The sequence below is a fragment of the Myotis lucifugus genome, unplaced genomic scaffold (assembly GCF_000147115.1).
Source record: "Myotis lucifugus unplaced genomic scaffold, Myoluc2.0 scaffold_42, whole genome shotgun sequence".
In the NCBI taxonomy this organism is placed as follows: domain Eukaryota; kingdom Metazoa; phylum Chordata; class Mammalia; order Chiroptera; family Vespertilionidae; genus Myotis; species Myotis lucifugus.
The window spans coordinates 6,142,214-6,155,217 of record NW_005871090.1 but is presented as its reverse complement, the minus strand read 5'-3'; the positions used below and the strand labels follow the sequence as shown (position 1 = coordinate 6,155,217).

Genomic DNA, 13,004 nt, shown 5'->3' with positions numbered 1-13,004 from the left:
TTTGGTCGGCCCTTGTTTTGTTTGGAGACAGGGGTGGGACACAAAACCCACCCACCCACGGGCCTTCTTTTATGTTTGACAGGGGTAGGAGTCATAACCTCTCCATTCGGCCCTGCCCCGAGTGTGACAGGGGGGGGGGCCCCAACCCCCTATTGACCCTTCTTCTGTGGGGTGATAGAGGGTGGCGCCCCAACCCCCCTCCACGGGCCTTGCTCTGTGTGTGACAGGGTAGAGCCATAACCTCCCCATTGGCCCTGCCTGAGTGTGACAGGGTGCAGCCCCCAACCCCCTGATCCGCCCTGCTCTGTGTGTGACAGGGGGCGGTGCCCCAGTTCCCCTATCGGCCCTACTCTGTGACAGGGGGGAGCTCCTCAACCCCCTGATCAGCCCTGCTCTGTGCGTGACAGGGGGGAGCTCCCCAACCCCCTGATCGACCCTGCTCTGTGTGTGACAGGGGGCAACTCCCCAACCCCCCTGATGGGCCCTGCTCTGTGAGTGACAGGGGGCAGTGCCCCAACCCCCTGATGGGCCCTGCTCTGTGAGTGACAGGGGGCAGCGCCCCAACCCCCTGATCGGCCCTGCTCTGTGCGTGACAGGGGGTGGCGCGGCAACCTCCCCATCGACCCTGCCTTGAGTGTGACTGAGGGTGGCATCACAACCTCCCGATCTGCCCTGCTCTGTGGATGACGGGGTGGCGCCCCAACTCCCCAATCGGCCCTGCTCTGAGCCTGACCAGGGGCTGCACTTAGGGATTGGGCTTGCCCTCTGCCACCCGGGAGCAGGCCTAAGCCAGCAGGTCGTTATCTCCCGAGGGGTCCCAGACTGTGAGAGGGCACAGGCCGGGCTGAGGGACCCCCCTCCTCCCCAGAGTGCACAAATTTTTGTGCACCGGGCCTCTAGTATATATATATATTATCTGATACAAGAAAAAATAATTGGGATGTATGCGTTCTATATGACACTTAGAAAAAGTCCAATATGTTCATAATGAAAAATAAATTCAAATAATGTCATATAAAAATGACACAATGTTAATAGAGTTAAAACTTTATGTCAAATATTTCTAAATTTAGCTAGAAATAAAAATCTTTAGAAAAACATTTAAATATTTGATGCCAACACATAAGATCCATTTTAGAGGAGACTCCTGTAATATTACTTTCCTATTTGGTTATTAACCTAAGTGATGCTCTTTTACTGGGTTTCATATGTGCTGTAGATCCTGCTGGGGAAGCATAAAACTGAACTCATTTAGGAAGAGGCAATGTGGCCATATGAGAAAAAATGCCATATGTGAAATCTCACTTTATGCCTGTTGAAATTTTTGTATTTCAGGTCTCCTAGGGACATGTCCATTGTGCTATTGTATAATTTTATCAGCATGAGCTTCTGCTGAATATTTTCTCTTCTTTTCAAAAGCCATATTTTGGTAGAGCTAACTTCAAAACTTAATGTTGCAACATCTGTGCCCATACACCTGGGAGCCTTAGAAGATGTATCCTGAAGATTATCTACATTTTCTAATCTTACAGAATGTTACAAAATGAGTGGAAAAGGTTATACATTTCTCCTGGTCTGGAATTTTTTGAAAGAAACCCCTTTATATCTCCTTAGGAAGATTCTCAAAATAAAAGAGAACCGATATTTATAGAACTATAAAGAACATCCCTAAAAATGTAATAGAATACTAATTTGTTTTTGTTTGCAGATAAGAATGTCTTAATACATATGTGAAACTTTCCATTAAGAGATACTGTGAAGATACACAAAACCTGGAGCTATTTTCTCAATGATGTTTTCAAAGAAGATTCTTTAATACCTATATGAAACAAAAGAAAATTCTACTACTTTGAATTTATTTACTATTTTGAGTCTGTGGATCTACCTATAAATCATGGCTGCTTCTTTATGAATCATTATGTTTCAAGCCTGAAACTGATACCATTGTAATGATCTAGTTATTCATAATAGGAAAAGAGCAATGGAAAGGCCAGACATTAAAGGGATGTCATTTGGGCAGCTTCACCAGGAAGAAAGTTGCAACTTTGCACTCCCCGGGGAACCACTGGCCCATTCCCTGCAAATTACTGAGGAAAGGAGTCCAACAGAGAGGAGATAGACACATGCCCAGTAAAGTTGGGGTGACATAGGGAAGGTACTTGCTTGTCAATCTAGCCGGGGGAACCATGGATTGGCCAGAATGGGCATGGCCACTGCAAGCCCATGAAAATGTGGGAACAGGTAATCCCCTAAACAGTGGAGTTCCCTCTCTATTGTTGCTGTCTGGGCTCTTGAGTCACGGGGTGCTCTTGTTCCTGCTCCCTTGTGTTCATTCATATGGCCCATAGCCATGAGGACCTCACATTCATTGGACTTATGGACTGCAACAGGAAACACAAACTCAGCTAGCCTGACTGCTCCAACATGGAACAGAAACTCTGGACGCTAGCTCTAATTCTAGCTCTATGAAAGCCATAGCTATGCTTCTTTTTATTGTGGGGCTGAGGGAGAGGGGACCTTGGAAATTCAGGGATTTAATTCCATGCAAATGAAACTTGCTCATTCTGTGTGATCTCAAAAATTTCTTTTTTTGGGGGGGTGGGGAGGATATCGCAAGAATTCCATTCCCACAAACAACAGTTGGGGACAAGGACCTCTCCCTACCGGTAACAGATGGCAACACAGATTGGACCCTACCAGGAGAATTGACTAATGGAAAGTGTGGAAAGCATCTCTTCTCTGCTCCTCCCCTGCAAAAGCACACTGGCAGCCTGCAAACCAGCACTTGGAGGGTGAAACAGCAGAAGAACCTGGCCTGGATGGTGGGGAGAAACCCGTCTCCCTGGCCTGGGAGTTTGAGAATTCATTTCTCACCCTATCTACTGAATTGGTGGTTGGCTGGATTTTTCACTTGTTTTTCTCTGCCCTACACCACTTTTGCCTCTTTGGATGCAGATCCAGGAGAAAGCAGCACCCTGCTCCCAGCATCGAAGCCACAACAAGCTCCAGAAAGTGCTGGGCAAGTACAAGACCCCGATGTTGCCACAAGTTTATGCCTAGTGCCCAAATCGCTTCCCCGTTTACAAAACTCATCTCTCTACTCCTCTCTGCATTTTGCCAGTGTTTCTATGGTTTATCTTCCTTCTGTTTCCACCCCAACGTGACTCAGACTACAGCTTTGGATCTGTTGTCTTGGATCCAGCACTGTGGGCCTCTGCAGGGCAATGGGCAGATGGGTGCCAAGAGAATCCAGAATGCATGGAGCTGGCATGCACTTGCCACTGCCTTGGGATTTATTCCTGGTGCATGAAAGCCCAAATTCCCCCAACTTTCTTAAGCCCTGGGAGGTCCTGGCAGCACTGTGCCTAGGACAGGGCTCCCAGCCCAGCATGGCCTGACCCCCAGACCGTTGCTTCCCTCTGTTCCCCCTCTCCCCTCTGCTTCTGCCCTTAGTGTGTGCCTGCCTAAGCAGGCACAGCTTTTAATTTCCAGGTACCGAGGCGCTGACGGGGGAGGGTTTGCAGAGATAGCCACCAACTGAAGCTGCTGGTGAGGGGGACCCACAGTTCCACCTTCTGTCTACCCTTGTGAGCTCTCCAGCCAAAGCGCCCCTCGAACCTCTTGGGCCTTTGGCTCTGGTTCATGCCTTTCACCCAGTGGTGGTAGAGAAAGCCTGGATAGAAAGCCACCAAAATAAAGCTGCTGCCAGGGTCCTGCCTTTGGCAAGCCAGGACTGCTCCCTGCCTGGCCCAGCCCTCTTCCCTGCTCCTGGCTATGGGGGGAGCACTCCTGGCTGATGCCAGAAAGCACCACCCTGACAGCCAGGATGCTTAAGGGCAGAAATAAATTTTAGTTTCTGTTACAAATGCAACTGCTGTATTTCTGACTTCTGTCAACATTGCTACTTGCCATTAATGCTTCTTCCACGTATAACTAATACAGAAAAACCTCAAATAGACAGGTGCTCAGAGAAATGAAAGTTTTTTATGAAGTAGCCTTGGAGACTGACTGCAAACACAATTTAATCCCAGGGCCTGGGTGTTAAATCTCTGTCTTGTCAAGTTAACAGAGAATGCTCTCTCTCCCCTCCTCTAGCTCCGTGAAAGAATATAATTTTTCTGACCAAGACAGTAAAGGGTGAAAACTTCCAATAGCATCAGAGACCATCAGAAGCACCCCTGTGGAGTTCAATAAACCCAACCAAACAGTGCCTGATCAACACTGACTGTTGGTAAAACTCCACATCTGGGCAAAATTATATAACTATTTTGGGAAGGTCTCAGCCCCTGACGCAGTCTCATGTCACTGAAACTGATAGTGGGGTGTTGTGTAGCCATCCTAGGCTCTGGCAACATGACATCGAAACTAGGAAAAATTGGGGATACTCATATTTTCCCATAGCTATCAGAAGGACAAAATATTTTGGGGTTTCCCCCCCAAAGATAATAGTAGTACAATCTCCATTCACAGTGCCTTGAAAATGCCTACTCTGGCAAGGAATTTTATTCTGGGTTTTTCAAGAAAAGGACTGTCTGCCTCTAAAGTGCTAATACCTGGTCTCCAAAAGGACTCTTATATGAGCCATCTATTGGAATGCAGAATCTGAGAAATAGATCTTATGTGAACCAAAGCTATCTAAGCCAGTCAGTTTAACTCATTGATTTGTTAAATCGGTGAATTTTTCTAAATGATACTTTTATCCATGGAAGTATGTCTTTTAAAATGTTAGTGTGTTTGGCAGTAAATGAACCTATGTTTCTAAAAGTTATATAATGTGTTTGCCAATCTTGGACGTGATAATTACATGATAATTGCTTACTTTTTGCTTTTTCTCCCTACTTACCCCTCCAGAATTTGGCAATTCTGAATAACTGGGTCATGGCTTTATGTTTCTTTGCATAAATCCAATAAGACCAGTCTTCACCTGTGTTCTTTTAACCAAGACTTTGACCTGAATGCCATGTCTAAGAGATGCATGCCTAGACTCCGGATGCCACCAGAAAGCCTTATGGAACTAATATTGACTTCCAAAGCCAATCAAAGCCCACTGGAGAAATGGCCTGATACTTTGTGTGGTCATGTGGTTCATGCAGTCTTTCCAGGTAAGGGATGAAAGTTGCTTTCCTGAAAGATGGCAAGGAAGGAACCTCAAGATATCTTTGGGGACCTCAAGGACTTGAGAAATTGATCCAAACCTACAGTTATTACAGGCAAAGCCTGATGGCAACTGTGGCTGGGCTTCTTCACCCTGAGGGTCTGATATAGCTCAATCTAAAGATTCCTTGTGAAAATTCCAGCAAAGCAAATTTGAAAAAGCCTGTGTGATCTATTTGATCAGTTACTATTCTTGTTGTGTTTAGGCAAATAATCGGGCCAAATTAAAACTGGACTTAACGCAGTTTCTTTAATGGAAATGAAGGTAATCTTAGGGAGTAAAACTGCATTTCAAAGGGAAATCAGAAAACCCAATTGAGAATATTGGACTCCAGTGCAGTTAACTGTTTTCAAAGTTTTGTTTTTAAGGCTCTGTCTTTGTATGCCATACAGAACTCATCACCTGATGACATCACCAGAGATGTTCTAACTGAAGAAAATCTATCACGTTGTCACTCCTTGATTTCATTCCAGCAAAAGCCTTGCATCTGGAAGTCTTCTCAACTGGTTTATGATTTGCTGTATTCATTAACCTCTGTGTTTTGTAGTCTTCTATTTTCATAGAATGTATGTCCTTATTTGCCTGATTGCTTGTTCACACAATATAAATCTGACTTTAGAAGCCATCTGCATCACTGTCTCCTGAAATTAGACTCAACAGTTTGGACTTATGGTTGAGTCAATGAAGTATGGACAGTCTATTGGCATTGCTTGAAATTGCTTTTCCCTTTCTGCCCAAATAGTTCCAACAGAAGAGGCCCAGAGTTTTTCATGGGGGAAATTTTATAACATTTTCCTTAGCTTATTTGAGTTAAGCACGATGGGCAGAAGAGCTTCAGAAAGGTTCGACCCACCTCCCTCCAGGAAGCCACTCCTCCAACATAATCTAGAACATTGTCAAGTTAGTCATTTCCTTTATTACATGGGTTTATACCTCTCACCAGACCTTTAGTTACTATAAGTCCCCTTATATTCAAATTATGCCTTTTAACTTTATTGTCAAGTTTTTCACTTCTAGAATAAAACAAGGATGCTGGTTTGTCCAACAAGCTAGCCTCTGGACATCATCTATGCCACCTCCCAGGGACACTAGACTGACCTGAACTGTAAAAAATCTCTCTTCCCTGTATGAAGACTCCATTCCTTTTTGCTTCCTCTTTCTCTGTCAGGGGAGAAACTCTAAGCCTTGGGATAGGCAGATCTATGCCCCTTGAGAGCAAGAAGCATTTAGAAGAAGATATAGAGACCTTTGTACACTTGCCCTTTGTAGGATTACAAAGAGGTTAGTTCTCTCTAAAGGGGGACTGATACCTTTGTAATTAGCTAGTTATTAATAATAGAAAAGGAACAAGTGGAAGGTCAGATATTATAGTCATGTCATTTGGGCAGGAACTTGCAATTTTGCACTCCCCAGGGAACCACTAACCCATTCTATGCAGACTACTGAGGGAAGGGATCCAACGAAGGGGAGATAGACACATGCTCAGTAAAGCTGGGGTGACATAGGAAAGGTATTGGCTTGTCAGTCTAGCCTGGGGAGCCATGAATTGGCCAGAATGGGCATGGCCACTGCAAGCCCATGAGAATTTGGGAACACATAATCCCCTAAACAAAGCAGTTCACTCTCTCGTTGCTCTCCTGGCTCTGGGCTCACGAGACTCACTCATTCCTGCTTCCTTTTATTCATGGCCATGCAGACCCCACATGAAACCGACTGGTGGGCTGCGACAGGACACACAAACCCAGCATGGAACAGAAACTCTGGACACTGGCTCTAATTCTAGCTCTATTAAGGCCACAGTTACATATCTTTTATGGTGGGACTGAGGGAGAGGGGACCTTGGAAATTCAGGGATTTAATTCTATGTTAACAAAAATTACTGACTCTCCTGGGCATGTCTCAGAAAATTATTTTTCTTGGGATATTGCAAGAATTCCACTCCCATGAACAAAGGTGGGGACAAGGACTTCTTCCAACAGGTAACAAAATTATTATAATGTTGTCTGTCAATTCTCAAAAAAATTAAAATTATGGTTGATTCAGCATTTCTCAAACAGAAGATTGAGATCTTGACAAAGAAAAAGGACTTTATGAATAAGAGAGATGCCTTTCATCTCACCTTTTATTAATTATTTTACCTTTATAGAATAAAATAATGCCTATTGATACTCTCTGCAGGTGATGGTGCTAAAAATGGAATGTGCAGAACAATTTTTGTTGAAGGATAATGTAGCATATGTAAAGTTTATATAGATGCAAATAGGAAGGAAAATGAATGTATTTGAGGAACTCCACATGTGGATTCTCTTGACTTTGTCACCAATTTATCAAATTACGATAAATACTAAATGCTTATGGCATGCTTCCTGTGCCCCAGGTCCTGGCAGCTTTTCATGTGCTAACTCAAACTTTCACCACAACTGATATGACTTTTGTCATCGCCATCTTACAGATAAGAAAACTGAGGCATTGAAAAATAACTTGTCCAGGTTCACCCAGCTTACTAATTAGGGGCAGAGCTAGAGCAGAGCACCCTGAATCTACGTTGCCCCATTTTCCTTTGGTTACTTTTCGTATATGTAACAGAATAGTTTTAAGTTTGCTTTGAAGCAAATAATAAAAAAATAAAGGTAATGCATTTTAAGTTATTTCAAACTTAAACAGAAATATTCAAGGCAAGATGAATCTAAGTATTTGTGGTAAAGAAGGGAAGGGCCAATGTAGTTAATTCATGACCACAGGCATTATTACTCTCCTACAGATAAAAGTCAGATCTTAACAAAACACATTAAACTTCAAAGTTTTGACAGTCAAGTAGCAGAAGTTGACCTCATTTCTTTCTCACATGTCATTTCCCTGTTTGCAGAAGAGATTGGTAGCATCACAAGGGAGGGCAAACAGTGGGTAGTTAACCAACTCCTCAGTAGTTACAGGAGTACTCAATGCTAGAGAAGTCGCTGTGAGGAGGGTGACATGTCCATGTATGCTGAACATGAGTTTTTTTTTCCCTGGAGGACAATAAAAAGAATATGTATACCCATTTAATGTTTCTCATTGGCATTGTCAAGACATACACGATACAAAATAAATAATTTCTGCTATAGAGAAACTATTCAGGCAAGCACCACTCGGCATTTGATATTTTAGAAGTACAATTGAAGGGAGCAATGCCAGGTAACTGTGGCTAAAGTAAGGGTTGTAGCAAATGTCTGTTATCATCGTCATACATAAAATACACCAAATATCTCATGTACTTGACTTGCCAGGAACATGGTGACATGAGCCTGAACTAGAATTTGCAATACAGAAAGGCTATTAGATGCAGAGACATGGAAGAATAGTGGGTTCTGTATTGAAAATTAAAAAAAAAAGAGGTGTCATAATCACTAACATGGCTTACTAATTAAACTGTATCAATGCCCCTGTCAAGAAGAGTTCATAATTTGGAAGCTGTAGCTACTATTGACCTGATTTTACAATTGAGATCATGTCTGCATTTTAATTTGGAAACAAAATTGATCACTGTGTTCTATAAACAAGGCCTGTCAAGTTATTACTTTGCAACTGCTTTGCAAACGCATATTTATTTAAGAGCAGCATGATTTATGATATAGTGTTCCAGAGAAATCATTTCACTTCATATTTCATATTTTAGTTTCTTTTAAGAGATTGCTTTATATATGAAAATGGAATTCTTCAAGTTCTTCAGTAAATATTGAATTTCTTTGATAATGGTTTTTTAAAATAGATTCTTAAAAAAGATTTCTATCTTTACTACAATATATTGAATTCTTGCCCCAAATACTGTTTTAAAATTTACAGTGTTCATTCCTCTTATGTCTTCAAAAATTATAATGCTATTATTTTTAACAGTATTCTATATTATGGCATCCTAATATTACCAGACAAAGCTTGCAATTTAGAAGGTTCATGTAATGTACATATTTTACATAAATTGTTTCTTCAATCACTACCATATAAAGGATGGCAGAATAAAGTCAATACTAAAGGTGACATTTGTTTTATAGCCATTTAAAATTTTCTAAGACTCATCCATTAGTTCATAATTTTGATATCTTATAGGCTTTCTCAATAACATAATCTTTAAATTAAATGGAATCTAAATAAAAAACACTTATACTATTTAAAAGGACAAAATACTGTTACAAGTATCTTCTCTTGCTACTTGATAATATTCTACTCACAAAAGTAGATTTAGGATTAAAGAAATGTTCATCCCTCTGCCCTTAACAGACTGCAGTTGCATAAGGATAACTCTGATGGTGAATTCTAGGCAGGAATCCAAAGAAACTCTCTATTTTCATGGTTTAATATAAGAGCAGGCCTACCTTTTTCTCCTTCTTTTTCTTCTTGGACATCTGTTAGTGGGACCACTTCTGGTTGCTCCACGATCGTGGTATCTTCTTGGTTTGATGAAAGCTCTAAATAGAATGAGAAGGAAGGATACTCAAGGATGTTTTAGTTGAAATCATTGACAAAACACAGTAACTAAAGCATAGAAAGTTTAATTCAATTCTCCCCGAGCCCTCCAATTTTTAATAGGCATACAAAACAGAACACTATTGTCATTCTCTGTAAATCATTGCCTAAAAACACACATGCACACCACTCGCACACAAGTCTGTATAAGGGTCACAGTTTCATCTCATTCTCTGGTAACAATATGTCCTGGTTTCAGTACCTTCTGTTTCCATGTATGAGCTCTGTGACTCTTCCTCAATTTTTATCTCATTATTCACGGAGTCGTTCTCTTGTCCTGTTAAAAAGAGTGATTGGAAAATTAAAGAAATATGATATGCATAACCATAGTTTTACCCCTGGTTTGAAAAAGCAAAAATTTCAGAAACCATGCTTTTATCATACATGGATAGGTAGAAAACAGTTTTGAAGAAAGTGAAGGGTAAAGATATCATTTTGCAAATCAAATTTATCTCAATTATTTTATAAAAAATATCCAGATAATTTAGACAAACTCTTCTTTGAGCTGACTGGTGTAATTACTATTTAGCTTATGAATGTCCTAACAGCAATGGACACAACCTGGAAGTTTTGAAATTTTAAATAATTTCTGGGCTGCACGAGTTAATTACATTTAAGTTTCCTTTAAGATGTAGATAGTTCCTGCATTGAGGATTCCTGGAAAATGAAAACACTCCTTGCATGTTCATTCTCCCATCAACAGAGCATGAGACACTTAAGTAACATGAGCACACACAGATTGGGTCACCTAACGGCTCCACTATTCTCTAATGGCACCTACTAAATACAGCCAAGGTCAGGAGGGAATTCAGCCAACTCGTAGTTACTCTGAGGCTGATTATCTATTAAGTAATAATGGTTTTCTTCTACACACCCTGGCTTCTCCCCCTCCCCTTCCCAGTAGACATTAAAACATTTAAGTGCTCATTAAGAGATAAAATGGAAATCTTTCCATTTTGCCTAAAAATAAAATATTTAATGCTGAGGCTATTTCACTGTTGAATTAAAAAAAATCCAGAGCTAGGGGTGGTTATAGGCATGAAGGGGATGCAGAGGAGCTTGGGCTCTTTGCCTGCTTACGGTCCCGTGGTAGATTGCATTACTGCTCCAGCCTGTCCCTACTGCTTTCTGTAAGAGGGCACCACTTCCCTGTCTGTGACCATGTGACCTGTCATGGCCCCTGTGCGACAAGTGTATGTTCCCACCTCATGGATGCCAGGCCTATTCATGTGACTTGGTTTAAGAAAACGGCACAGCAGCAAGCACTCTGGGTACTACATTTCAGCAGAAGTTTTGAGATCCATTTCTCTCTTTCTCCTGAAAGGGTATGTTCCTTCAGCCTAAAACTTGTGGAGCAGAACCAAGCAGTGACATGGCAAACCTTTGTGGTGGTAAGCTTTTGGGACTTTTGAGGTTGTTACCACAGCACAGATGACTTAAACAACCTCTCATCTTTATAGCTTCCTCTTTACCACAGCTATACTTAATCTGCCTGCTATAGTACTTCCCCTTGGTTCATTCTCTGACAGATTGACCAACTCTAAAAAAAAAGTGTGTTTTTTTGACATCCATTGTTCTGGAGCTCAATTTTATTCAAAAGGATCTGATAAAAAAAATTACAGCTATAGTATATTTATATATTTGATCTTTGAAGCTAAAAACCTCAAGCTGACTTGGATGTCTTTCTGTTATCACTCCTAAATTCAATGAAATGCCAAGATTTGACAATTCTGAAAAATGCTTTTTTTTCCTATATAGTCCCCATCCCCTTTCTTCATTCAGGGATGTATTATGTCTCTCTTGGATCCTGTGTGTGTGTGTGTGTGTGTGTGTGTGTGTGTGTGTGTATAATCTATCTTATGAAGTGCTAACAGTAATATCTTTTAAAATATGTATTTGATCAAGACCTTTCCGCTGCTGATAAACCCCATTCATCCCCATTTCTCCCTATTGTTACTCAAAGTGTGGTCCATGGGCAAGAAACATTGGAACTTCCTGAGAGCTTTTCAAAATTACAGGATTTCAGGCCTCATGTCAGACCTGCAGAATCAGAGTGTGCATTTTAACATTTCTAGGTATTCCATTTGCACATTAAATCTTGCGAAGCACTAGCCTAGAAAATATATTTGCAAATTATTGATTCCATACAAATGCCATACATTGTCTACCCATTTTATACACATTTTCTCTAATCACATCAGGCCTGTAAAGTATTATGATCCCTATTCTGCTTTCAGAATTCTTAACTAGGTTTATCTGACTACTAACCCCTTTTTCTTTTTTTTTGCTTTTATTTTGTCTTTTAATTTTTTAAATTGCAGTATAGCTTGCATATAGTAAAACACTCAAGCCTTAAGAGGACAGGTTTTTAAATATACAACCATGTATCTCCCTGTCAATCACCACCCAGACCAAGAACATTTCTAGCACCAATAGCTCTGCTACCTCTGTTGGTGCCGCAGATACCCTCCCTGCCCCCATAGGTAATTCTTCTGTTTTTGAATTTAATATAAACAGAACATAAAGTATATGCTGTATTTTATCTTACTTTCTTACATGTTTTCTCTGAGGTTAATCCCAGTTGCTGCATGCACTCATAAATTCACTATTTTTCATTGAAGTAGACTATCCCACTGTCTGATTATTCAACAGTATATAGGTGTTAAAATGTCAAATTATTTTCAAAATGGGGCTATTATGAATAATACTGCTAAAAATTCTTGTACATGTATTTTGGTGGACATATGTGCTCATATGTACTCATCTCTCTTAGGTATAAATTCACCAATGAAACTACTAAGGAATAGGCAACATACATGTTTAGCTTTACGAGGTACTAAAAAACAATGTTCCAAAGAGTTTGCCCCATTTTATACTCCCTCCTGAAATGTATGAGAATTCCACTTATGCTTTTTATTCTTTACTGTCATGATAATAATCACAAAATTCTTTAATATGGAGGAACCAGGAAAAATCTTTCCCCCAGATCCATTTCCACCCTTCTCACCTTGGGGGACTATAGAAAGTGATCATATCTTTGCTTATTGAGTTCCTTTGCTCATTCACCTATTTATTATTCTCCTTAGTACACTGTAATACAGTGGGGCCTTGACTTACGAGTGTCCCAACTAAGTTTTTTGAGATACCAGCTGTCTCTTGGACAATTTTTTGCATTGAGTTGATAGAGTAATTTGAGTTAACGAGCTCCTTAACGAGCTCGGTCTCGGAACAAATTAAACTCGTAAGTCAAGGCCCCACTGTAATAGCTTTGTCTGCTTTAGTCTCTCTTACCAGGTTATAAACATTGTGAAGACAGATATTGTGTTTTATTCGTATTTTCCTTCCCAAC

The 13,004-nt window shown here is 40.7% G+C and overlaps 1 protein-coding gene across 1 annotated transcript in view; it reads right to left on the bottom strand.

Moving 5' to 3' along the window:
• The window catches only part of MACROD2 (MACRO domain containing 2), a 1,891,634-nt gene that overhangs the window by 62,167 nt on the left and 1,816,463 nt on the right, over window positions 1-13,004 (bottom strand). The window contains exons 14-15 of the mRNA XM_023753208.1: window positions 9,858-9,932; window positions 9,505-9,597 (exon numbers count right to left, since the gene is read on the bottom strand). Of these exons, the coding sequence (XP_023608976.1) occupies window positions 9,505-9,597; window positions 9,858-9,932 (168 nt within the window). The remainder of the gene's footprint in view (window positions 1-9,504; window positions 9,598-9,857; window positions 9,933-13,004) is intronic.